At 40.6% G+C, this 27,210-nt stretch overlaps 1 protein-coding gene across 5 annotated transcripts in view; it reads left to right on the forward strand.

Annotated features, from left to right (window-relative positions):
* Positions 1-27,210, forward strand: part of SLC4A3 (solute carrier family 4 member 3) — a 77,385-nt gene that overhangs the window by 21,729 nt on the left and 28,446 nt on the right. For 4 of the 5 annotated variants that reach the window (XM_089520497.1, XM_089520495.1, XM_089520494.1 and 1 more), the window contains exons 3-5: positions 13,614-13,930; positions 14,305-14,483; positions 17,197-17,408. In XM_089520497.1, coding sequence (XP_089376623.1) covers positions 14,479-14,483; positions 17,197-17,408 — 217 coding nt within the window. In that variant the 5' untranslated portion in view covers positions 13,614-13,930; positions 14,305-14,478. Of the gene's footprint in view, positions 1-13,613; positions 13,931-14,304; positions 14,484-17,196; positions 17,409-22,022; positions 22,513-27,210 lie in introns of those variants that run through there. The other variant, XM_089520498.1, reaches the window with a different exon arrangement.

Consider the following 27,210-nt stretch of genomic DNA (forward strand, 5'->3'; position numbering starts at 1 on the left):
CAACGGTCCCAGCGGCAGATCAGTGGCTCCAGGAACTCCGAGCGGCACAGTCCCTGTTGAAAGAACAGCTTGATGTAGCCAAGGAGGCGTATAAACGGGGAGCGGATCGGCGACGGCAAGAAGGTCCACCGTTGCAGGTGGGGGATTCAGTCTGGCTGTCCACAAGACACCTTCCTCTGCAGCGGTTGTGTCGCAAGTTGGATGCCCGGTTCGTGGGGCCATATAAAATTGTGGCCCAGATTAATCCTGTGGCTTTTCGGCTCCAGCTTCCCCGGACATGGCGGATCCACCCAGTCTTCCACCGCTCCTTGCTGCTCCCTGCCTCAGGGGTTCGGCCGGATGCGGGTTCAACTCCTCCGCCTGATCCAGTCCTGGTGAATGGGGAAGAGGAATTTGAGGTGGCTGAGATTTTGGACTCCCGTCGACATCGGGGTCGCCTCCAGTATCTAATTGACTGGGTTGGCTATGGGCCAGAAGAGCGCTCCTGGGAGGATGCCTCAGATGTTCATGCCCCTCGTCTGGTTCAGGCCTTCCATCGTCGCTTCCCTGACCGGCCTCGTCCTCCTCAGGGTGAGAGGGAGATTGATGAGAGGGGGAGTAATGTCATGCCCAGCCTGGAAGATGGCTTGGAGGACTCAGAGGATGAGCTAGAGCCTCTGGGATCTGAACCTATATGGAGGAGCCAGAGGCTGGCCCTAGTTCTGCTGGAGCAGAGTCTGTGGCCCCTCCAGAGGTTCAGCAGTCAAGTTTGCCTGGTGCCGAGGCTGTGGACATGGAGGAGGATCTGGGCAGTGTGCCTACCTTCAATGAGCGTCGAGCAGAAAGAGAGGGCCTTCGAAGATCTCGGAGGCTTTATCAGAAGCGTCTTCGCAATCAGGCACAGCTGAAGGCCAGCTCCTTGCCTTTATAAACACCTGGAGCATGTGTGGTTCTTTGCCAGTGGATATCTGACTCTTTTAGAGGAAAGACTCTGTCTCTGGCTCCTTGGCTTCTTGTCTTGAATACCCGGAAACCTTGACCTTGGACTGCTTCATCGACCTGCCTATCTGTTGCCCTGAACCTCGGACTGTCTGACAATTCTCTTGGTAATCCCTTTTGGTAAAGCTACTGCATCTCTCTAGGACTGACTTTGCTGTGCTGGGAGAGGGTTGTTTGTTTGGGAACTAGCTGCCTTATCAGCCTTTGGCTGCTTTCCCGGACAAATTTATACTTTTTTGGAACATTTTCAAACCGTGTATGCTTGAATCTGTGTATAAAAAATCCGTGTATAAGAAGGGCCGACTGTACATTTCTGCCATCTGTCTAGGAATAATGCCAAAATGTCTTCCATTTTGAGCATGCCTAAGAAACATGCATTTATATGAATACTTTTTTAAATCATTAAATTTGTTCGCGTGTCCTCCATTAAAAAAATATGTCCTACATTTGGGGCTAAATTTTGCCCTACATTGTCCTACATTTCCCCCCATTTGTCCCAGTTTGGAGGTTGACAGTTATGGCAACCCTATCTAGAACCTATTTATTTGTCTGTCCATATGGTATCTTCTCCTGCAGCATGTTTCCAATTAGTTGATTTTCTTCCTGCCAGTTTTCTTCACTCTCCGGTTTTTACAGCCATACATAGAAACTGGAAATATTATGTCATGGATGATTCTTTTTTATTTAATTCTATACCTTTGTATTAGAAGAACTTACCTAATTCTTTCATAGCTGCTCTTCCGAATCATAGGCCCTGTACAAACAGGCAGGAAGGAGCGGCAAGATGTCGCCCCTTTCTGTTCAAGATTGGTGTCGCTATAAATGCACGCCATGGCACCGATCCGGCCTCTACAAAGCACAAAAAGGAGCTAGTTTTTCCGGCTCCTTTTTGTGCCTTAGAAGAGGCACCATAGCCGCTGCTGGGCAATTTGATCACATCCCTTTGGCATGGCGCCGTTTGGGTGCTGCACCAAAGGAACATCATCATTACGTGCACCATCAGAATGGCTGCGCGCCAAGATGGCACCTGGGCAGTACGGGGAGGTCTCTGAGTGTGGGGATGCTCAGTTCTCATCCCACCGCAGGACAGCACTTTTTGTCCTTCTGTACCAGGCCATAGTCTTCTTCTAATTTCTTTATTACAGTCTCCACTTTGATTTATGACAGAGTCAAGATATAAACTATTAAACCACTGACTGCTAGACAACTTAAAACATGCACAAAGAAAAAAATGCACAAACTTTCCATTACAGTGGGGCCTTTGTATCCTCTGGGGTTTAGTTCCAGGACCCCCCCCCCCCCCCATGGATATGAAAATCCATGGAGGCTCATGTCCCATGAAACTCAATGGCATAGTAAAATGGTGTCCTTCATATAAACTGGCAAAATCAAGATTTGCTTTTAGGAATTTATATATTTTTAGAATATTTTCAAGCCACAGAAGCCTGAATCGATGGATAAAGAATCTGTGGATATGGAGGGCCAACTGTATAAGGTTTTTCTGGTATTCAGGAAGCAGAAGAAAACAGAACATCTAACCAGAGTGAAGGGAGGGAGATGGCTACCCAGCTTGAATATAGTGTTTTGTGAGTTAATACATAAAGAACTTACTGTTTAACATTGAACTCTGTCTGAGATACCAACCCTTGATCTTGGAGGGTGAATGATGACATAACCACAAAGTAAACAAGCAAAAACAAAATGGAAATATTGACTGGCATCTAATCTGAACAGGCTTGCTTGGCAAATTTCATCAAGTTATTTAGGGAGTCTATTTGGCAATAAAGGACTGCAAGACATATAAATCTAATGCTTTCTGCCGCATAGTCCCAGACCCTCTACTTTTTGCACACTTGGGCATCACAGGAGTACTAAGTCAGAGAAAGTGTACTAAGTTTGATTGCCTGTTCCTCTCTCTGAGAGGAAGATTTTTTAAAAATCCTATTTCCCAGAGACATTCTGCCAGTAAACCATAGGACCAGGAGCCTAAAACACTACTTATAAAATCAAGAATTGATGCAGATTTCAAAATGAACAAAATTTGCCTTTATTTTAATATATAATATACATTAATATATTTCATAAATTACTGGAGTAATGGGGGCCAGCATGGTGTAATGTTTGAGTGTTGAACTAGGACACTGGGAGACCAGAGTTCAAAATCCTGAATAGCCATGGAAACCCTCTGGGTGACCTTGTGCAAGTCATTCTCTTTCAACCTCAGAGGATGGCAATGGCAAACCCTCTCTGGAGAAACTTGCCAATAAAACCCTATCATAGGTTCGCCTTAGGGTTGCCATAAGCCAGGAATGACTTGAAGGCACACAACAACAACAACAATGAACTGCAAATGCTATGGCCTTTTACATTTCATTGTAATGGATTTGAATAGAAGTTTAAGATTTTTATACATGTTGAATCTTTCACACATTATACTGCAACTTTTTGATCAGTGACAATCAGTTGGCATTATGGATCTTCAAAAGATACCTGTGAAAAGTAACTTGTGGAAAGTTACTTGTAAAAACATGTTGTAAATTAATCTGTAGATCTTTCAAAGTTTCTTTTAAAAAGTGAGTACTTACATGTAAAGTTTCCAAGGTCCAGAAGACTAATTAGTTACTACTGCAGTTAGAATGTCTGAAAAGTAACACTTCTAGATTCTCAAAAACTGCTAACACAACTACTTCCAGTTACTTTAAAATTAAAACTGAATATTACAAGCTAGCCTGCAGTACAAAACACACTCTCCTCCAGTCTATCTCATGTTCACCTCACCACTACAGGCTAGCACTTGAACTATGTGATATTATTTCTCTGAGCCATAACTTTTACATTATAGTTATACAATAAAAGAAGGAATACAATGGCTTGGACAATTCTGACTTTAGCGTTCAGCTGTATATCTTTACACTTTAGGATTTTGTCTAGTTCCTTCATAGCTACCTTTCCCATTTCTAATCTTCTTCTGATTTCTTGAATGCAGTCTCTGTTCTGATCAGTGTTTGATCTAAAGTATGAGGAAGCTTTAACTATTTCAATTTCCTCATTATCTAGGTTGAATTTATGTAAATCCTCTGAGGTCATTGTTTTGGGGGGGGGGTATGTTTAGGAGTAGGCCTGCCTTTGCATTTTCTTTTTTGACTTTCTTTACTAATTTACTAAATTAATATATTAATTATTTATAATTAGCCATATCAAAGCTCTGGTTAAGAATTATGCATAATATAATATTTATAAAATAGTTTCAGTATTGCTGTGTAAATTGATTAACGAAAATTACAGCTGATAATTTTTTTTTGTCAAGATCTTTTGGGAATGTTTTTCCTACAAGAATTTAAACCTTCTTGTCCCCCCCCCCCCTCTCTCTCTCTCTCTCTCTCTCTCCACATACACACACGCGCACACACACACACACACACACACACACACACATATATAGGTGCCCAGATTATATAATCTAAATTGGCTGCTACTAAATGAACTAATTATAATATTTGGTTATGGCTTCTCAGCCCACAAGTGCTCTTAAGGGAATCTACACAGATGAAATCAGTTTATGTATTCTTGAAAAACAGAACATGGGGGGGGGGGGGGGGGTTTAAACTACACATAAAATGAAATAGTCTCAAAAGACAACCCTGGTTTTGAAGACCAAAGTCAACAGAAAACAGTGTATCATTGGCTTCCTGCTGGCAGCTCAAAATGGATAGACCCAGCAGCAATTTGTTGGGGACCTCCCTCTCCATGTAAGTTCCCAACAAGATGCTGCTACCCAGGCTTTGTCTGTACTGGCAAGGAAAACTCCAGGGGCAGTCCGGAGTATCCTGGTCCCGCAGCTGCATCAACCTACCCTCTTTCACTCACCCTCCATTCCCACACCATGGTGGCTATCTGCATAGGTGTCCCACTGGACTGCCTAGCATGTCTGCCACCACTGCAGGTTGCTTGCTTACGGCATCCATCAATAGTCACATGCTAAGCACATCATTCTGACCTCAGAACAAGCGGCTCATAGAAGTAACAGACACACTGGATGGCCCAGTGGGACACCTATACAGATGGCTACAACAGTGCAGTAATGGAGGTCTTTGGATTATTTTTTTACTCCATGTTAATGTTGTTATACCCTGGTTCCGGTGCAGAATGTGCCAGACTTCATTTGAATCCAAACAAGATGACGCCAGAATGGGGAGAGGGGGACAGGCCTTTTGGCTTATGCGGATAAGGCCCGTGTCTCATGTATTCACCAGCCTAGTCTCTCAGAGTAATGGGACATCCAACAGGGCCTCTGCTGAGGATCTCAATAACAGATAATGGCAGCTTGCTGGGACCAAAAGCTATGGCTTGCAGCCAAAAGGGAATATTCAAAGGGATCTTGTAGCACCTTTGAGACTAAGAGAAAGAAGATGGTAGCATAAGCTTTCATAGGAGTTTATCACACGGGAGACTAAGGTCCAAAACATACTGCAGAAATAATCCAGTTTGAGACCTCTTTAACTGCCCTGACTCAGTGCTAGGGAATTCTGGGAATTGTACTTTTGTGAGGCATTCAGCCTTCTCTATCAGAGGGCTCTGGTGCCATAATAAACTACAGTTCCCAGGGTTCCCTAGCACTGAGCCAGGGCAGTTAAAGTTATCTCAAACTGGATCATTTCTGCAGTGTGTTTTGGACCTAAGTGCCCAAATCCTATGCAGAAATGGGATTTAAATCCTGGGAAAATCCTGCAAGAGCGGGATTGCTTTCAGACACATCGGGGGCATTGAGCATTAATGCGACATTACCCCACACAGAAAGTAGGCAAAATCGCACTGCTTTTTACTTTTGAGATTTTCCTGAAAGTAAAAAGCAGCGTGATTTTGTGACTTTCTGTGCTGGTTAATGTCACATTAATGCTCAATGCCCCTGACATTGTCTGAAAATGATCCCGCTTTTGTGGGATTTTCCCGGATTTAAATCCCATTTCTACACAAGATTTGGCTGATTCCCTCCAGTGTGATAAACTCCATAGACTTATCTACTTCATCAAATGCATGGAGTGAATTGTCTAGGAATAGACCTTTATAGCTAGGAATGAGCAGGTTGGATATGTGAATGGCAACAGCACTGCAAACTGATGATGAGGCGACAAATTCAGTTTTAACTACAAAGGCAAGTTTTTGCCTAAGCCAAGTTGAGTAGATAAATGGGTGAAAGGTGGTGGGTATTGTTGGAATATAGTAAGATGTTGGCTGAGAACCAGAAACGAGATGTGATAAACTGACCAAGAGAGCCCTCATGAGGAAAAGGGAGGCACATATCTTAGCTGATCTTTGGGAGATTTATATCTCAGGATGGTCACGACAATAATTGTGATAAAGATGAAACAGTGATTTTTCTGTGCGTGTTTGTGTTTTGTTTTAATTTTTTTAATGATTTATTTTCGAAAGAGATCTCAGTTACCTACAATACAATATGCCTATGGTACCCATTTGGTTCCAGAACCCTCTGTGGATACCAAAATCCATGGATGCTCAAGTCCCATTATATAGAAATGGGTAGTAAAAATAGTGTCCCTCATATAAAATGGCAATGTCAAGGTTTGCTTTTGGTTTTTTTGTTTTGTTTTGTTTTGTTTTTAATTTCAAGCCGTGAAATCTGTGGATGCAAAATCTATGGATACAAAGACCAACTGTAATGTTCCAATATAACAAAAGGAGGAAAATAAAATTGTGAAAGGAGGAAAAATAACCACATTTGTCATATGTTTCTATAAAAGTTGACCAAATGTCCAAATATAAGTCCATTTGCACATTTTATCTCTAAATCATTTTTCAAATGTTGCAAGTGTTGTTAGATCTTTATTTATAAATCATTTTTTCAAATGGTGCAACACAGTGGAGAAAAATTATCTTTCCAATAATGAATAATAATAATAATAATAATAATGAATAATAATAGTTCAACAGTCAAACAGGCATGAAAAATCCAACTCAACCAATATACCCCAAAGACCAATTTCTGTTCAATAAGGCATAGTTGGAGATCTGTTGGAGTTGGAGATCTCAGGCCTCATTCACACTGGTGGCATTGCTCTGGAACGAACTGGTCAAATTCGGGGGGCTCCCTCCCGAATCTCTCCAGAAACAAGTGCTGACTACCAATCAGGAGCATTTTAACATGAATGCCCTCTTGGAAAATTCAGGTTTAAGGTGAAGGTGCCTAGCTGTCAATCAAAGTTAGTTCTGCGATGGTCATAGGTGACGCTTCCAGCACTGATAGGGGCATCAGAAGTGTGCTTTCCACCCCTCCCTTTTTTTTAAAGGACCAGGCACCACTTGTCAAATTTAAAAACCTCTGGGGTGTGTGTGTGTTGTGGGCATTTGGGTCAGTGTTGTAGATTATGATCTGCCCTTGGCCCCATTTTCAACCCCCAAATGAAAGCTAGTGCCATCTCTGTAGCCTGTATCCTACTCCCTTGGCACCCCAGAATGCCTCATACACAGGTAATACTTGGCACCCCAGTTGGAGATCTATAGCCATGCTAGTTAAAGATGTTAAAACCAATGATAATTGATTATGGTAGTCAGAATTGGATATTCCAACTCTTTATTCTGTTCTTGCTGTAAACCTCACATGTTATAATTATAGATAACAGAAATTGAGAGAGAGAGAGAGAGAGAGAGAGAGAGAGAGAGAGAGAGTTGTTTTGGATACTTGGTTAGCCTCAGTTAATATCTCTAATTGTGTATTCCTGCATGTTAGAGGGTTGGATTGGATGGACCGTATGGTCTCTTCCAAATCTATGATTCCATAATTCTTCTATGCATTTAATATTAAGGGAATCTTGGATGAACTTTAAGATGAAAGGCCACATCTGGATTGTAACAAATATTTCAGTCATAAATATTGCCATTTAGCTGACAGCAGCAAATTAAACTGCTCCTGTGAAATTGAAAAAGGCAAAATCCTTAACGTCAAGAATCTGATTTGAAATAACAATCTCATTATTGCACCACACGTTCCATAAAAACGGTTCATTTCCAGTTTTCAGATCTGGATTCCCCCATAAAGTCAATTTTGCATGAATGTATGAATCAAATTGCAAATGACAGGACAATATTTGCCCAACTGTTGGCAAAATACTGTCAATAATATATATAAATGAGAACCAGGCATAGTACTAGAGCTCTGGAGACCAGAATTCAATTCCCAGCTCAACCATGAAACCCACTAGATGACCTTGGGCAACTCACATACTCTCAGCCTCAGGGGAAGGCAATGGCAAACCTTCTCTGAACAAATCTTACCAAGAAAACCCTATGATAGGTTCACCTTAGTGTCACCATAAGCTAGAAATGATTAAAGGTACACTACAACAATAAAGCACTGTCCCGTTGCATAGAGGTGCCAGAAATAAAGACTCAAGGCTATCCATGGTGGATAACTTCAAGTGGATATATCCAAAAATTAATACAAGATGACAGATATGCCCAATGCTATGTAAGAAGTTGAAAGGATGAACCAACCTCCTCCCCCATTGGAATTTGCATCCTTTTCATTGAAATTCTAGAAGATAAGCTCCCCCATCTCCTGAACAATTTGTTTAGTTTTTGAAAATACAAAGTATAAGTAGACAAATTCCACAGATAACATAAACAATTCTAGATATAACATTTTAAATCATGTTTACTTTAACTCACAAACTCATCTTACTTATGTTAAGATTAATCATCTGAGGTAGGTCCCTAGGTCTCATTATAAGTAATAGAATGTGGGCAAAATCAAAACTGACATCCTTTAAATATGCTAGAGTCCATATTGTATCCCACAGGAAGTATCTCTGACTTGGACCAATAATTGAATACCCAGATATTTTACCAAAATTATAGTTGGTTCTTTTATTGGGGTCCCATTCCAGACCGCCACCACCATCCCCATGGATATAAAAAACTGTGGGTCCACAAGTTACATTGTTATCAATTGTGGTGTACTGCACATTGGCACAGTTGTGTGCACGTGCCACCATTGGGAAGAATGGTGCAGAGCCATCCGTGGATGTTCCAGTCCATGGATGGCAAGCCCACAGATAGAAAAGGCTGACTATAATCAACTGCATCAGAACAGGGATCAACTGCTGGAGGTTTGAAATGAACAAGAAAAGGTCATCTGAGAAAAGAAAATTTTAAAATTCTAAACCATCATGCATAAATCCAATGATCCTGGAATTTTGTCTAGTAACACTAAGGGTTCAAAGCACAAAATGAATATTAAAGGAGACATTGGGCATCCTTGCCTTGTACCTCACTTCAATGTTTAAAAAGGATGTGAGAAAAACATCGGTCATAGTTTGTGCTCTTGGTAGTAAAGATACAAATTTTATCCAATTCAAAAATATTATGTTGTTGTTGTTGTTGTTAGCTGCCTTTAAGTCATTCCTGACTCATGGCGACCCTAAACCCAAAATTAGCCAATACTGTGAAAATAAATGACCAGTACATTTTTATCAAAAGCCTTCTGAGCATTTAAAGAAATATTGTATATACTCATCTATAAGTCTAAACATCTATGCCCAAAAATTGACCCTAAAATCCCAGGTCGACTTATTTACGGGTCAGTATGATAATGTAATGTAAGCAGCTGTTTCAGATTTCCCTATAGAGAGGGTTTCTTTTTCTCTTGAGCCAAGCAGACAGAGTCCTGGGTGATTAATTGCTGTTAAACGAACAGAGCCCCTCTCCCACCTGTGCTGGCCGCTGCTGTCTGGAAGTGAAGGGTGAAAGCAAAGTTGAAACAATGAAGCAAAAAGCCTTAATTAATTCGAGTCTCTCTTGCTCTGAGTACACACACACACACACACACTGAAGGAGCCTCCAAATTTTACCCTTGACTTATCCACAGGTCAAGGCAAAATCCATAATTCTGGCCCCAAAACCTGCCCTCAACTTATACATGGGGTCAGGGATATACAGTAATGGCTCACTGACCTGTTCTATCCGAATTTAAAATAATCAAGTCCCCAACCAATCAAATATTATCACCCCTCTGCCTGTTTTTATAAATTCTGCTTGATTAGGACTTACCAAAGATGAAATGACTTTTTGTAATCTATTAGTTAAAACAGCTTGTCAGTATTTTCATATCAACATTAAGTAGGATACATGTTTACTTTTTTCCTCCTCTTTGCACAAATTAGTTACAAAATTAATTTAAAATAGCCTGGACTTCCATTTGGGAAGTGTAGGTTCAAGCCCACCATATTTTAGGGGTTCATTCTGTGACATGTAAGCAGACAGGGAGGATAGCACTGGCAAAGCCTGAGCTATCTTGCCTCAGGTTCTGATCCGGGTCAGTTCCCAAGCTGGCACAGCGATGGGCAGGTACGTACATTTACATGGCTACCCACAGCAGCACCATTGATCTACTACCTCCACAACCCCATACCTGCCGTTATGGCTGCTCAGAAAATCCCTATCATGGTCCTTAAGTGGCTAGGTACTCACATCACATCACAGGCCATGATAGGGGTCTTCTGAGCAGATGCAATGCCAGAAGCAGGTACAGGTCCTTGAGTAGTGTGCCAACTGTCACCACAGAATTTAAAGGAAACTCCATGGCAAACAATGGGTCCATGTGCCCTAGGTTAACGCCTTGGGCCAGGATTGGGCCAGAACTACCTGATCAGCATCTGGACAGGCTGATCCCAGCTGGGGGCTAATAGCCTGCATTGTCAATACTGTACTCATGGGCCCATGAGTACAGGCCCTGAGTGATATTTTCTCCCACTTTAAGTTGCTCAAATTCAGTGTATCTTTGTCTATCAATATATAACAGCCTTATTATATAGGAAAGATTCTAGTCCCTGTTTGAATGCTAACAAGCAAACTAAAATCTAGTAAAACCGGATGTGCTTTGTTAGTTTTGGTAACAATTTGAAGATGTACAGAAAGGTGTCTTCCTGTGTACATTTTAGAGATAATGTAACATGCACTTTTAGTTAAAGTTATTTTCAAGCATTCTTATAGGAGGAATGGTTCAATAAAACATATGATACAGTTTTGGATAAGTGGCATAGAAAGCCAGATGACAGACTTGGGTGATGGGCAGAATTTCATGGAGCACACATCACTGCTTTTGGGATGTGCCAACTGCCACGGTACTTCAGGGATTGTTTCATCTGTATTCCTTGATAGCTACTCTGTAAGATGACCTACTTGGATATTGCTCACTGATGTGACTCCTTCCATAGGCACAATCAGAAGTAGTTCATAGCTCTAACCAGGATAACTGGCCATATCTTCCAAGGTAGGTTTGACATTGATCAAGTGATGCTAAAAAATGTAGTACTTCACGAAAAACATACACAAAGCCACAGCTGAGACCAGGAACAAGAGTGATCAAGCTTCTTTGTTCACAAAGCAGCTCTTGACAATCCTAGGGGATTATCACACGGAGACTTACCGTCTCTGAAACATCGCTAAATCATCCGTTAAGCGCAAGGGGGTGATTGCTAGTTGCGCTTGTCCCCCGTGATTAAATCATCATGGAGGTGTCCCGTCTTTAAAGTGTTCATGGATCAGCTATTTCTCTGCATAAAGGAAGTTACCATTATGCAGAGAAATGGTTGTTCTGTGAATGCTTTAATGACAGAATGCTTCCATGACAATTTAATCACAGGGGACAAACATGACCAGCTATTACACCCTCATGCTTTACGGATGATTTAGTGATGTTTCAGGGACAGTAAGCTTTCATGTGATAACCCCCATAGTTCCATTCTGGGCATCCCCATCAGGCCTTGTCTAAGGCGCAAACTACACTTACACTCAAATACATAAAATGATATAAGCAATTGCATTTTTCTTTACTGAAAAGCAATCTTTGGAGCCTACAAATTGTATAGGAGGAGTAGAAAGATTCTAATCTAAACCTTTCCCCACACCAATTCATTAAAAAAAATGCATTAAGCATCGCCTTCTCACTGTTGCCTTCTCACCACAAGAATCTTCAGTCAAATTGCAGCCTCCTGAGGCTGTTCTTCATTAATAACAAACTCACCATGACTTTGTTATATGCACTTGTGTCTAACGTGCCATTTGTTGCTTAAGAATTGTAGAAAACTAAACAAATTATTATGTACATCTATTTCCTGTTCTAAATTATGGAAGTTTTTCAGAATTTTGTGTCAGCCATGCTTCATACATTTTTCCGGATTATGTCATATCTGTGAGCCCCCCGCACATATACTAGCTGGAATCCCTGCCTTTTTTCTTCATCAAGAAGTTGTAGTCTCTTGGTTCCAGCAGGAAGCGGCTGCTGCTGTTACTGCTAACTCACTATAGTATCACAACTAAACAGTCCCTGAACTATTTCCTCTTGTCTTGTTTATTTGTCTTGTTTGTTTGTTCTTTCCTTTCCTATTACATAGAATCATAGAGACCACAAGGTCCATCCAGTCCAACCCCATTCTGCCATGCAAAACACACAATCAAAGCACTTCTGACAGATGGCCATCCAACCGCTGTTTAAAAACCTCCAAAGAAGGAGACTCCACAACACTCTGAGGCAGCATATTCCACTGTTGAACAGCTTTTATCATCAGGAAATTCTTCCTAATGTTTAGGTGGAATCTCTTTTCCTGTAGTTTGAATCCATTGCCCCACGTCCTACCACCTTTCCCTCTTCAAATAGTATTCATTTGTTGCTTTAGCAAAAGCAGAGGCTGACACCTACAGTCATATGATGGTAAGGCTGCCTGATTCTCAAGTATTGTGTTGTACAGTACACTGTTTTCATGATTCCCATCCCAGAACTCTGCAAGGCATGCAAAGCGGGGAAACGATTAAAAGGTCTGAGGCACGCTTAATGGCTGGTAAAGAGTTTAGCTTTCAGGAAAAATACTGATACAAATAGAATGGAAGTTTCCTGTTTAGTTTGTTGTTGTGGTGGTGGTTGTGTGCCTTCAAGTATTTTACAAATTATGGCAACCCTAAGGTGACCCTATCATAGGGGTTTTTTTTGACACATTTCTTCAGAGGAGGTTTACCATTGCTTCCCTCAAAGGCTCAGAGAGAGTGACTTGCCCATGGGTTTACATGGCTGACCTGGGATTTACATGGCTGAGCTTAATAATCCAATGTTCAAACCAATACACCATGCCTCTTTAGCATCCCATCCTAAAGACCGAGAATAACTGATCTGTCTGTGCACTCCACTGTTTAGCACAAATAGACAATCCATTTGTAAGATCCCTTCTACCAACTTTTTACTAAGAAAAAAAATGAAAACACTATTTTGGAGGTAGTGAGAACAGAAAACTAAATTCAAGATGAATATCCTATGAAGTGTACAGATTTGAATTAGGGGGCATGGACTCACTTTAAATCCAGATGGTACTGATGGTGGGATTTCTTCCATACTTTAATTTAGGGGATATCTGTTGTTGGGGTGCGGTGGGGGCAGGGTTGTTCTGGTGCACTGGAATGGGAGTCATACCAGGAACCAGGAAAGCTTCCTTTTCTTTCTAAAATAGAATGTAGGTATTTCCTGACCTTCCTGATCTTCTTCCCTCTACCTGTTTGCCATGTCCTGCAGGATGCCTTTCTGCCTTTTCTCCATGATACAATCAATCCCTTTCCCTGTTTCTTTTCCACAGTCCATCGCCAGACATCCCACCACATCCATCACCCCCTCTCCACTCACCTGCCTCCACCCCACAAGTTTCAGAAGAGGCTTCCTCGCTCTGAAAGGAAGAAAAAGAGAAAGAAAAAGCCAAGGAAGACCTCTGTACCTCCCTCCAATGTCACGCCAACCATCCAGGAGGAAGAGGAAGAAGAAGAGGAAGAAGCAGAATCAGAAGGGGAGGAGGTTCTAGAGAAAGAGAGCTCTGCAGAGTCTGACCTTGACGCCTCTCCCAAGAGGGAGTTGCATCATGGAAAACCAAAAGCAGGGCTGACAGAAGGAAGCGTAGAGGTGAGAGACCTCTTGCTCATACTGCAAGTGAGAGGCCATGAGCTTGGTGATACACACACAAGTATTAGATGTAGTGGAAGGAAGGTTGCATGATTTCCAACATCTCTGAGGTCAGGAGGCAGTGCTGGTTCTGTGTATGTGTGTGAGAGAGAAAGGGGGGGGGGGGATAATGAGCAGAGAGAGCAGGGTCCTATAGATTCACATAAGTATGGAACAATTAGGTCATATGAAGCAGGCAGAAAAATCTAAATGGGTGCTTTTCAGATAGCAAAGATTTTGTTGTTGCTTATTTTTGTCACTCTTTACCAACGCAACAGCAGTAGCATTAGACTTCTGCATATTGTACCTGTTTGAGTTTCATTGCTTCTTTACAGTTCACCATTGGGAGTGAGGAGGAAGCAGAAGAGGAAGAGGAGGAAGAGGAAGAGGAGGAGGAGGCCCATGGCAGCCCATGCACTTTGTCATTTCATGTTGCAGAAGAATGCAGTCACCTCTCTCCACTCCCATGTCTCTCCCATCTGCTACCAGAGAAGGGACCTCCCATTCCCATGAGGTAGTTGTCTTCAAATAAAATTTTCTTCAAATGAGATTCCTTATGTAATCTGTTCAAGCAAAAGAAATCCTATAGGCCAGCAGTTTTCAACTTGTAGGTTGCGACCCCTTTGGGAGTCGAACGACCTGTTCACAAGGGTAGCGTAAGACCATCGGAAAACACACAGTTCTGAAGTAGCAGCAAAAATCATTTAATGGTTGGGGGTCACCACAACATGAGGAACTGTATTAAAGGGTCACGGCATTAGGAAGGTTGAGAACCACTGCTTTAGTTGGAATAGACATGCATGAGAATAGGATTAATTTGATTTACAGCTGATAAAGGCTTAATTCTAGCACCTATTTACAGTACCTAAATTCAGTCCTGGAATATGTATGTAATTAAAAAGAAAATGCATTTTTTCATCTCTTAGTAATTTATGCAATGTAGCCATTATATTATATTGCACACAGTGATAGAATTTTACTCAAGAGACATGAATTGAAATCACTTTGTTGTGGGCCTGACCAGTTACTGTCTCTGCTCAGTCTATTTGACAGGCTTGTTGTAGGGATAAAAAATAATCATTTGTAGTTAATATATTCCAAACTCTATGAAAAATAGAATACAAATATGATTAATATCAAACACAACAGCCCAAGTACATCTAGGCTTATAGATCAGGTTTCCAGAACAGAATACTTGCTATCCAAGCAACTTTAAGCAACAAGAATCTATGATTCTTTAAAAAAAAAATAACATATACCGTATACTCGTGTACAAGTTGACCTCATGGATTTTGATATGACCCATGGATAAGTCGAGGGTAAATTCAGGAGGCTATAATGAAGGATGGAAATGAGAAAATACCACTTCCATCCCTCCTTCTCCTTCTCTGGACCTCTCCCAACCACCTAACATCAATTCCCAGGTGCTGGAGGAGAGGTTTTAACATCAGATTGAGAAGGGAGGCAAATGGTGTTAAATGAGATGTTTCTTCCATGGGAAGAGGAGGCATGCAAATCAAACTGGAGAGGGAAGCAAGTGGTGTTAAATCGGGTTTTTTTCCATGGGAAGAGGAGGCGTGCAAATCATACTGGGGAGGGAAGCAAGTGGTGTTAAATGAGGTGTTTTTTCCATGGGAAGAGGAGGCTTGCAAATCAGACTGGCAACATCTTTCACAGAGAGAGAGAGAGAGAGAGAGAGAGAGAGAAGCATATGCCTCGAGGCACCAAGAATGGAGCATCAGGCTTGCTTGTTTTAGATCTTTCTAAGCAGTACTAGTTATTGACCCATATATAAGTTGACCCAGGATGTTAGGATCAATTTTGAGGCATATATTTCTTGACTTATAGTCAAGTACTGTATATACAGGGCGCCCGCGTCATACGCGGGCGCGCCTTACGCAGCTTGAGCATTTGCGCTTAAGCGGGGTGGAAGGGGAGGCGCGCCCCATTCAATTGAATGGGCGTGCGTGCCCCGCGGGCCGCCGCACCACCACACCACCATACACGAGCCCCATTGTTTATAATGGAGCTTGAGCATAGGCGGGATTCGCCTTACACAGCGGGATCCGGAATGGATCCCCGCGTAAGGCGAGGGCCCACTGTACTCGACTATAAGTCAACCTTATGTATAAGTTGAGGGTAAGATTTAGGGCCAAAATTATGAATTTTGCTATGACCTGTGGATATGTTGAGGGTTAAACTTAGGGGCATATAGCAAAGGATCTAAAGGATGAAGGAAAGCAACCAAACAATGTCAAAAACTTACAAAATTCCAGCAGACTTTGTGGTTAGTATTAAGAATGAATGGATGGATGAGAGAGTAGAGGTGGCCAGTGCTTCCAGGACAGATTATACTCTTGCTTTTCACTTTTTATTCTTTTAAATAAGAGTTAAGATACAGTACTTACGTTGACCCATGGAAAAGCCGACTCAGGTTTTTTGGGTCAATTTTTTGACCAAAATTTCTAAACTTATACATGAGTATATGCAGTATATAAGGTAGCGAAAGAGACTTCACAGCTAACAGCTTCCAACTAATAACATTCCAACTAATGACAATGCTTGTTCTTTCCTTCCCTGATACCTAGAATCATAGTGTTGGAAGGGACCACAAGGACCATCCTGTCCAACCCCTGCTATTCAGGAATACACAATCAAAGCACTCCTAACAGATGGCTCCATTAATGGGAAGAAGAAGGCTAGTTTACAGGATTCATCCTTTTATCTTGCTTCTCCTGTTTGTAAACATTCAATTTTTCTGTTGCTTTCAGGAAGGTTCTAATAGGATCAGGCCTGGTTAGTACTATGAAAAGACACTTCCAGGGAATACAGAGGGCTGGAGTCTATGTTTAAGAATGAAGCAGTACCAAACCACCTCTGAGTATCCCTTGCCTGAGTAAATGCTATTGTCAGCAACTCATCTGAGCCCTGTAGCCAATGTTGGCATATGGCAGAGTAAACTGGCAAATTCAGAAACGTGGTTCTCAGTATGCCAACATTGGCTACAGGGCTCAGATGAGTTGCTGACAGCTATGAATTCTGTGGGGGTCACCATAAGATAACAAGCAACCTGAAGGCACATAGACATGCATACAGGATAGAAGTTGAAGTTGCCAGTCTTATTTTCCTCCCCTAAACATGAAATTGCAAGTTGCCCCTGACAAGAATTAAATATCTTTCTGTCTCTACTTTTATAGCAACATCACATTCTCTACTTGTCTCCACAGCTTTTCTGGGAATCGAGATAATATATCTCGAGGATGGGACAAGCGCAAACCTTGGAGTCAGGTGCCAAGTGGACAGCGGTCAAACTATGATTTGAAGGAGAGGGTGTGTATCGGCAGCATGACCACTGTGGAAAGTGCCACATACCAACGAATCCCCACAGATGAGGCTGAGGCTCAGATGCTGGCTTCTGCTGACCTTGATGATATGAAAAGTAAGATTGAGATTGGGTCCTTGACTCTCAAGGTGGTGATGGTATGGCAATGGCAACATCTGTTTGCCAAAAGCCACTTTCAATTCATTGCTGACTGAATACAAGAGATCCATTAAGCAGTGGTTCTTATATTTTCTTTACCAGGAACCCTCATTAAATATCTTTTGTTGCCACAGCCCCAAGACTTAACAAGATATTATAATAATAATAATAATAATAATAATAATAATAATGCCTGACCACTAAACCATTAATAATTACACCATCCTTTAAACTTTCCCACAGAGGCCCCAGAGGGGGAGGGAAGACTTTTCTCCTGCTTCTTCCAGCCAATTTGCAGCTGGAGCAGACTGAATGGCAATGTACAGGACCAGCCAGTCAGCCACCCAGCCTTTGCTTTGGCTCCTGCCACATGGCCTCTCCACTATGGGGAAGTAGGTGGGCTGACCAGCCTTCAAACCTTTGAGACTTGGGGACCTTCTGTGAGGACTTTGCAGCCCCCTAGGGATCTGCAGACCACAGTTTAAGAGCCACTGCATTAACACATAAATATTTCTATTCTTGATCAGAAAAATGGTCCTCTGTATTAAAAATGGCAGCCAGATACTTTAGTAATTTTTGTGAGGAAGATACAAGGAAAATTTCTACACCTGTTTATTAATCACCAGTACACTTGGTAGCTAGGAGACACCACATCTAAAAGACATTGACGGTTTGGTTATCCAGTACAGGGATTTATATTAATAATCATTATACTATCATATGAAAACAGCTTCCATAGGTTAATAACTCACACTGTTTGAAGAACTGGTTCTTTTCAGTTGTCTTAAATCCAATGCTTATTGGTATTAACCAATAATTATGATTTTCTGTATCTACCTAGAAAGCTTTATAGCCCACTCCTGTACATAAATATTCAGAAATAAGTGTCTCAGAGTTCAATGGGCCTTGATTTCTAAGTCAGTCTGCACAGAACTGTAGACAGTGTATAATTGCACCTTGTTTTCTCTGTCCATATGAGTTGTGATTCTCTCTAATAATAATAATTATTATTTATTTATATTCCGCCTCTCTACAAAAAGCAATCAGGGCAGCTTACAAGGTTAAAATATACAGTCTGAACCCTCAACCCACCCACCCACCCTTAAAATACTATTAAACAGTGTGGAATTAAAAACATAAAACATACATAGTAAGTATCAGATGATATGTGGCATCATTGTGTCTAAAATACACAATTTATTATCTATTTTATGATATGTTTGTAATTGGTTTTAATTCTATGTAAACCACTTTGATCTTTTGGAAAAGCGGTATATAAATAAAATTTATTATTATTATTATTATTATTATTATTATTATTATTAAAAAAACAATACAATAACTGTGGTGAATTATCTCTCCTCTGATAATTCTTTTGGTACAATGCAAACAAAAATGAATTAGTTCCCTTGATTCCAATTGGTCCCTTTGCTCTCAGAAGTGAAATCAAACAAGCCCTACTTCTTCTATCCCCATTTTCCTTGTTGCCATAGTAAGCAACTCCTCTTGGGCCACCATCAGTCCTACTGTCAGTTCCCAGATAGAAACAAGAACATGCTAAGCCCAAGGCACTCAGTTCTACACCTCTCAAATGCAGTCTTTAAGCTTAATTTCTAACAAAACAAGCAATTAATTTACTGAGATAATTAGTGTGACAGGTCTGAAATAGGACAGAGTTATGAGAAAAGGACTGTGTAGAAATAAAAATCACATATTTCTAGCTTGCATTTAGATAACAATTCATATCGTGTTCTTACCTGTGAGACCTGAATCAGCCTGTGTTATATATATCATATGCATGTAAAAATTGCCTTGTTTGGGGTTCATATTCAGTTTTTCTTCTTATGTTAAATACATTCATGAGTAGCATACATACCACAAGAAAGGAGTACAAGGTAGGAAAACTGAAAATCAAGAACCAGTGAAATCTCTTGACAGATTTCTCAGACACCAAGAGCCAAATTAGATGTCACAAGAAACCCCAAAATTACATTAACATATGAAGGATAGGGAAATTTGCAAGGGACAAGTCACAGGTAGGATAGAGTAAATAATCACAGTGGGGCCTCATTATGCGTAGGCTTGCCATCCGTGGATTTAAGCATCCATGAATGGCAAGCCCCAGCGCTCCCAATGGTGATGTGTGCATGCAGCCATGCTAGTGGGCACATGCATGTCGCATTGCTATTAGGCACAATGGGACTTGAGGGCCTGTGTTTTTTGTATTTATGGGGAGAGGGTCCAGAACAGATCCCCCATAGATACCAAGATCCAACTGTATTTATCTGCTGATTTTCTCATCTAACTATGCATCCTCTGGACTGTTTTTTAAAAAGGCTTCTCCTGCAACTGGGCTCCAAATCTGGAAATAAGCCTGGCTTGTGGTAGGCAGCTGGAGGTGGGACATTTTCAGGTAAAAATCAATAGCTATGGGATGGGCTAGACACCTTTCTTTACCCCAGGTGATTATTTTTGTAAGCTACTCCCCTCCCCCACATTTCCAGTACCTTTCCAAATGTGGAATTGGGAGCTCACATTTGCTAAAATAACCCCAAATGGAGCTCTCAACCAGAAATGAAGCTGACTGAAAAAATTAGTGTGTGAGATAACTGGTAGGTGTCAGTCATCTGACAAAGCTGCTAGATCCCAATCTGTGGTGGTCTACAAGTGAACATTTCTAATGGGAAATGACAAATCATCTAAATGTGTCTTTGTATTTAATGTGCAGCTTTTAAAAATGCAGATAGCATCAGTTGTGTGGGGGAACTGATAACTCTTGGAATCTGAGCATTTGGGTGGGTATGTGGAATTTGGCCCTTTGATCCAGTGCTGTGACTCAAGAAAATCCCTTCTTTGAAGGTGATATCTGAGACTAGTGCCAGTGCAAATTTTCCTTTGCCACCCATGTCAAATAGCAGTTTCCTCAGGGCCAAACCAAAGGAGAAAAGTATTACTTTCTGCCTCCAACCATGTTTAAATTATAATTATTATACAATGCACATGTATGAACACACACACAACTGATGCAATTTACATTTTTATCAATTATGGGTCGAGTCTCCCTTATCAGAAATGCTTGAGACCAGAAGTATTTGATATTGAGTGGGGGGTGTTGGATTTTGGAATACCTATATTTGCATATGCATACATTATGAGAAATCTTAGAGATGGGACCTAAGTCTAATCACAAACTTTATTTATGTTTCATGTACACCTTATACACATAGCCTCAAAGTAATTTTATACAATGTTTTTAATAATTTTGCTCATGAATCAAAGATTGTATACATTGAACCATCAGAAAGCAGAAGAGTCTCTATCTCAGCCACCCAAACCAAAAGTTTTCATTTTGGAATATTCTGGGTTTTGTAATTCAAGATAAGGGAGACTTAATTTGCATTGCCATTCAGCAGATGGTACATTGTTAGGCTCCTAACTTTCCCAAGAGTCATGTGTGTTGGAACCTCTCCCTTTTTTTCTACTCTCTTTGGGCTGTTTTCCTTTTTTCTTCATTTTCTAGTACTAGGTGAGGTCTTCCATGACAACACAGGTAATGTCTAAGGCAAATAAGTTTCCTAGTCTAGGTCCTTTTTGTGCTTTGATGCCTGTTGAATATATTATCAATACTAGCAGGAAGGATAAAGTGAATCAATGGCAATAAATAATTCTATAATGTCTGCTGTGTCCTTTTTCTAAAACATGGCACATAGGTCTTGAGTGATATCTTTTAATAATGCCTTGAAGAAGTACTGACTGTTCACTAATGACCCAGGTAATGTACAAGGTGTCCAAAAGTTATCTTTAAGTTTTCAATTGATTATAGAGTTGATTTTTCAGACATCATGTATGTTTAGTGACTACAAGGGATATTAACATATGATCTTAATTTCAGCTCATACATATCATCTGTCCCAACTCTGATAACCAATGAAAACTTAGAATAAAGAATCTATTACTGTGAGGATTCTCCAGGCCAGCCGCATTTTACTGGAAAGAAAATCCTTAAATACTTACCTTGCTTTCCAGCTGTGGCTAGTTACTCTTAGTCCAGGTATGGATTTCAGATACCCAAGTGATCAGTTTTATTTTGTTCCATGCATATCTTCTCCCATTATTTGTCCACTAGGTAGAATTCAGTTGTAGCATATTTGGGCAGGCCCTGTATTTTCCTGCCTATGACTCAAAGACTTTTCTTTGTCCTACTGACCCTCTTGGCCCCAGTTTATTATCATCATCCCTTATGCTCTGAGCAAACTGTGCATGAGAGAGCAGGGATAGTACATACAGATTCCTACTCAGAAGGCACATTGTAATCACAGTGACTAAAAAGTTTCAAGGTATCTGGGTTTCAGTTTATGTATATGTATGTGTAAGTATACATGTACAGGCTATGTTCTCCTCCCGCCCAGCATGCTAGCTTTCTCTACGTCATGGAAATGCCAGCTCTGAGCCCGAGGATATGGAGAAGTCAATAGGCTGCTTTCCAGGCTTCAGTAGGTGGAGACACTAAAGTCGTGTGAGAGGGCACAGCAAGCTGTGTCACAAGCCAAAGCAGATTTAGCATCAGGACAGGTAGTGGACCTCCTACAGAAAAATGCCCTGCTGAACAGTGGAAGTGTACAAAGAAATGGATACAGTCCCGTGCACTAAAAGCAAGCAGGCTCAATCTTTGTACTAGTTTCATCCCTAGATGATACATGCCGGTATTTTCTTTCAAATATATCAAACGAATCCCTGGATGCTGGATGTAGAGGTTTCTTGCTACCTGAAGAGTGTCAAACAGAAGAAAGTCTTTTCCTAAATCCTGCTACTTATCAATGTTGTGATTGTCGCCCGCCCCTTGACCTCCCCATCCACATGGACATAGCAATGGCTGATCCAGACAGAGATGAAGCAGTGAAGGAAATGGGAATAGGAGACAGCTCGGATGTAGGGATAGCTATCTGTGTCCACAGTTCGTTTGGCTATGATGACTTTGAGGAGTTTGCTCTCAATTTTGAGGACTATGATCTATGGGAGGCTATCCAGAACCACTTGGGTTATTCCACTTTGGACCCAATCTGTAAGTACTTACTGGTGTGCTGGGGATGTGCACATTCTCTCACACATCTTATTCTCAGTTTTGTTAAGACTGAAATTCTTCCATTGTGTGACCAGATTTACATGAGGACAAAACTTGTTTACCTTCAGTAATTCTACACAAGGTCTTATCATTGTGTTGGAACAACTCGCATCTCTCAAAATCATTATTTTTACCAATCTATTAAAGGTACAGGAGTTTTATCCTTCTTTATATCTGGTCATCTTATTTGCACAAGGATGCATGCAGGCTATCTTTTATTTGCTTAAACTCTTATCTTGACCTATCCATAAGCATTTCTGTTGTTCTAGTGTGAAACCTTTCTGTGAAAATCTGCCAAGGATTTTAAGCAGTATTTTAGAGTGTAGTATGTATGCACTTGCATCATACACATGCATGCATATGTACATATAAATCCTTCTTCATAACTTGAGAAAGTGGCCATAGTGGCTGAAGAATTTGGGGACTTGTAGTCACAAAAAATTATTTTACCATTGTCTGCATATCATGATCATAAAATATGACATCTCTTTATTCTGCTGAAGAAACGTTCATGGAGAAACATGAACTGTGCACTAAAAACGTATACTGTGGACAGTACTAAAACCAGAGCTTGGAAAAGTTAATGCTGAGCTATACTGGGAGTTGTAGTCCAAAAAAAGTAACTTTTCCAAGTTCATCCAAAAGTCTAATGTGGTACTGGACAATTATGCACCATGCAGAAGTTTCTGTTTTACAATGTTGGGCAAGGCCACTTGGAATACTTAAGATTTGAATGTGCTGAGTCAAGACAGCCTAAAATTGTAGTGCTTATTTGTCCAAAGACTTTCTCCTTTGGGACCCACAGTTTCCCATTTTGACCTCCATAATGAACAAATGGTAACATAAATTATATAATCTATCCTGCCCACTAGAATCCCAGCTGATTTTGTTATTTAAACCATAATCCCTAAAGCTGCTATTGGTTCTATTGTGGGAAAATGTTGGTATCATGTAGGTAATGAAGGAAGAGAGTTAGACCCTGTTCATATATCACAAGTGCCAGTGTCAAAATTGGAGTCTCAGTAGATTTAATGTTAAAAGGAAAAACTGGGAGATTTAATTATGGATCTCCCACCTCACACTGGCTTTGAATTTTGGATACCAAAATCTTTCTGGAGAATGGAGATCAGCTCCTTTAAGAAGATGTCAGGCAGGTGAATGGGCCACAGAAATATGCAGATAATATTTATTTATTGAGTACAGCTACTATTACTTGGCATTAATGCACAACCTAACACTTAAAGTCACAGACAGTACAGATTACAAGTCTGTAAACTGTGTGTGCTCATCACAGACAGATTCTTCTACTATTATCATTCCTGTCTAAATAAGTCAACTGTACAGCTTGCCTGCAGAAATGATGGGCATAACATACAAACATACAGATAGCACCCAATAATAGCAAATCTAAATGGCTTGAGTGCCTAAATATTGATGAACAGTTATTGGTTTTTGTCACTCATGTACAGCTGAAAATGGAGGGGAGGGGATTCATCTGTCAGCAGACCTCAAATCAGGGACACAGCCAGTGGGGGGAAAAAACCCTTTGGCACAGTATAGATTTAATTTATATTTAATTTAGTGACCCAGTTTTCTAAGGAGTAAAGCTCTAATATAGCAGCACAGGATCTGAAGCATTGCTTCTGCAAGATGAGTTCATGGAATAGGGGAGAGATTCCAAATTTGCTATGTAAGAATTTATTGTTCTATTTTCCATATTCCCAGAGTATATTAAAGGTAGGTGAAAGACAGATGGATGGCATGTCATAGTAATCACCATCCTGATTACATCTAGACACAATTCATTCCAGAGCTTCTCTCTTTCTTAAATTTTCTATTACTCTCCAATAATTCTACTAATGCCTGGAAAATTAAAATAAAATTTTCTAAGAAGTTGACCTTGGTTTTAATATACAGTAGCTGACTCCTCTCAACTGTTCCCTGAAGAGAATTCTTGGCTTCCATTTCAGATTATTGAAAGCCACATGTTCGCTCTGGCATTTGCAGCTACTGTATAGGTATTTTTGTCCTTCAGCATTAAAGGCCCTTTCTTCAGGAATTGTAGAACATGCTCTATGCATTATCTGCCTTGGTGTGGAGAAACAGAAGATTAATCTATACTGCATTATGGCATTGATTATTTATTTCTTCAAGAAGGTACAACAAAGAAAAAAAAGTTTACCCAGTAAGTTTTCTCTTTGGTTCAGCATTGATCAAAGAAATTTAGTGATAGGAATTACCTTGTCAGCATTGGGAATGTATCTGAGTGGCAAAATGCAAGTGGCAAAATGCAGGCAGCCTATTCTTTTTTGGAATATTTGGCACTAGAAAGTTGAAATATTTTCCTCATCACCCTCTAAGCCAAGCTGATCAGAGGGGCTACATTATGATATAGAAGGGCATGACATTCAGAGGTGAAACTGTTAACTGGGCTGAGAGCCACTATGGTGGCAGCTGATGACTTTGATGTCTGTGGGGTTGGTGTATCTGCTCCAGGTTTCAGTCTGAACTCTAAATGGTGCTATTGAAAGTACTAAACTCTATCCCCAGGATAGATTCAGCACTTTAAACACCTTCCAAGTTTGGATTACAGCTTGGCCTAAAAATGGAATAGATTCACCATCCCACTAGGTAACCTTTGCTCTGTCTCTCCCTTTTGGACCTTGCAGGGTACTATGAAGATGATACAAAGGGGTGAGACTTGTGTATTCTATCTGAGCTCCTTGAAGGAAGGGCAAGATAAAAATGAGGTCAATAAAACAAGACAGAGTATGTATACAATACAGTGAGCTCCCTTTCATGTACTCATGCTATGGATATAGTGTATCTTGATTTCAGTAAGGCCTTTGCCAAGGTCCCCATAATATTCTTTTTTTTAAAAAAAGCTAGTAAAATGTGGACTAGACAATGCTGTTAGCTGGATTTGTAATTAGTTGACCAACCTAACCCAAAGGATGTTCACCAATGGCTTCTTTTTTCCTGGAGAGAAGGGTTCTGTCCTGGGCCCAGTGCTGTTCAATATCTTTATTTATTTTTTTTAAATTTTGTTACACAATACATAATACAAATTGTACAATCCATATTTCATTATATACTTTTGTCCCCTCAACTCCCTCCCCAAAAACCGCATTGACGGAAATACATTCCAATCAAGTTAACAATACATTTCGGAGTTGTGGAAAATATCATTAGTTATATTTTTTACTTCTTCATACCCCATTTACCTTCCACGGTCTTAATCACAATTTTCCATTATCTTTCCATGATTCTTTATTGCTTTCCCCAATATATTTAATTTATATATTAAATTTGCAGATGACACTGAAATAGGAGGGGCAGCTAATTAGGTCAGGACCAAAATTCAAAATGATATTAACAGATTAGAAAGCTGGGCCAAAACAGTGGAAAAAAAGGTACTGCATTTAGGCAGAAAAAATGAAATGCAAAGATATAGGATGGGTGCCACCTGGCTTGACAACAGTACACATGAAAGGGATTTAGAAATCTTAGTAGACCATTAACTGAACATGAGCAAATAGTGTGATGTGGCAGCTTAAATGCTAATGTGATTCTAGGATGCATCAATCGGAGTATAGTGTATAAACTGAAGAAAGTAACAGTACTACTATTCGGCTTTGGTCAGACCTCACCTGGATTACTCTGTCTAGTTCTGGGCAATACAGTTCGAGAAGGGTGTGAATAAGCAAGTCTAGAGCCCTGCTGGCGCAGTGGTTAAATGCCTGTACTGCAGCCACTCACTCAAAACCACAAGTTTGTGAGTTCAAGACCAGCAAAAGGGCTCAAGCTTGACTCAGGTTTGCATCCTTCCGAGGTCGCTAAAATGAGTACACAGATTGTTGGGGGCAAATTAGTTGTAAACCACTTAGACACTGCTTAGGTGGTATGCAGTAATATATAAATGAAGCTTGTTTGTTTGTTTGTTTGTTTGTTTTAGAGGAGGTGACCAAAATGGTAAAAGGTCTGGAAATCAGGCCCTATGTTGAGCAGCTTAGGCAGCTGGGTATGTTAAGTCTGGAGAAGAGAAATTTAAGAGGTGAAATGATGATCATATTTAAATATCGGGAGGGATGTCATATTGAGGATGGGGCAAGCTTGTTTTCTGCTGCTCTAGAGAGATTCCACCTAAACACTGGGAATAACTTTTTGACAGTAAGAGATGTTCGACAGTGGATTAGACTCCCTTGGAGAGTGGTGGAGTCTCCTTCTTTGAGGTTTTTAAACAGAGACTAGATGGCTATCTGTTAGGAGTGCTTTGATTGTGTATTCCTGCATGGCAGGGGGTTGGTTTGGATATCCCTTGTGGTCTCTTCCAACTCTATGATTCTATACTCTCAGTAAGATGGAGAAGCCCTGCTCCATGTGTTTCCTCCTATACTGCAGGTATACTGTGTGTGTGTGTGTGTGTGTGTGTGCGCGTGTGCGCCTTCAAGTTGCCTGTCAATTTATAGTGACCCCATGAATTTCATAGGGATTTCTTAGACAAGACATGCACAGAGGTTGTTTTGCCAGTTCCTTCTTCTGAAATGTATCCTACAACATCTGGTATTCATTGGCATTCTCCCTTCCAAATGCTAACCAAGTCTGACCCTGCTTAGCTTCCAAGATCAGATGGGATCT

The sequence above is a fragment of the Sceloporus occidentalis genome, unplaced genomic scaffold (assembly GCF_023333645.1).
Source record: "Sceloporus occidentalis isolate IW3139 unplaced genomic scaffold, rSceOcc1.0.p SCAF_4, whole genome shotgun sequence".
In the NCBI taxonomy this organism is placed as follows: Eukaryota; Metazoa; Chordata; class Lepidosauria; order Squamata; family Phrynosomatidae; genus Sceloporus; species Sceloporus occidentalis.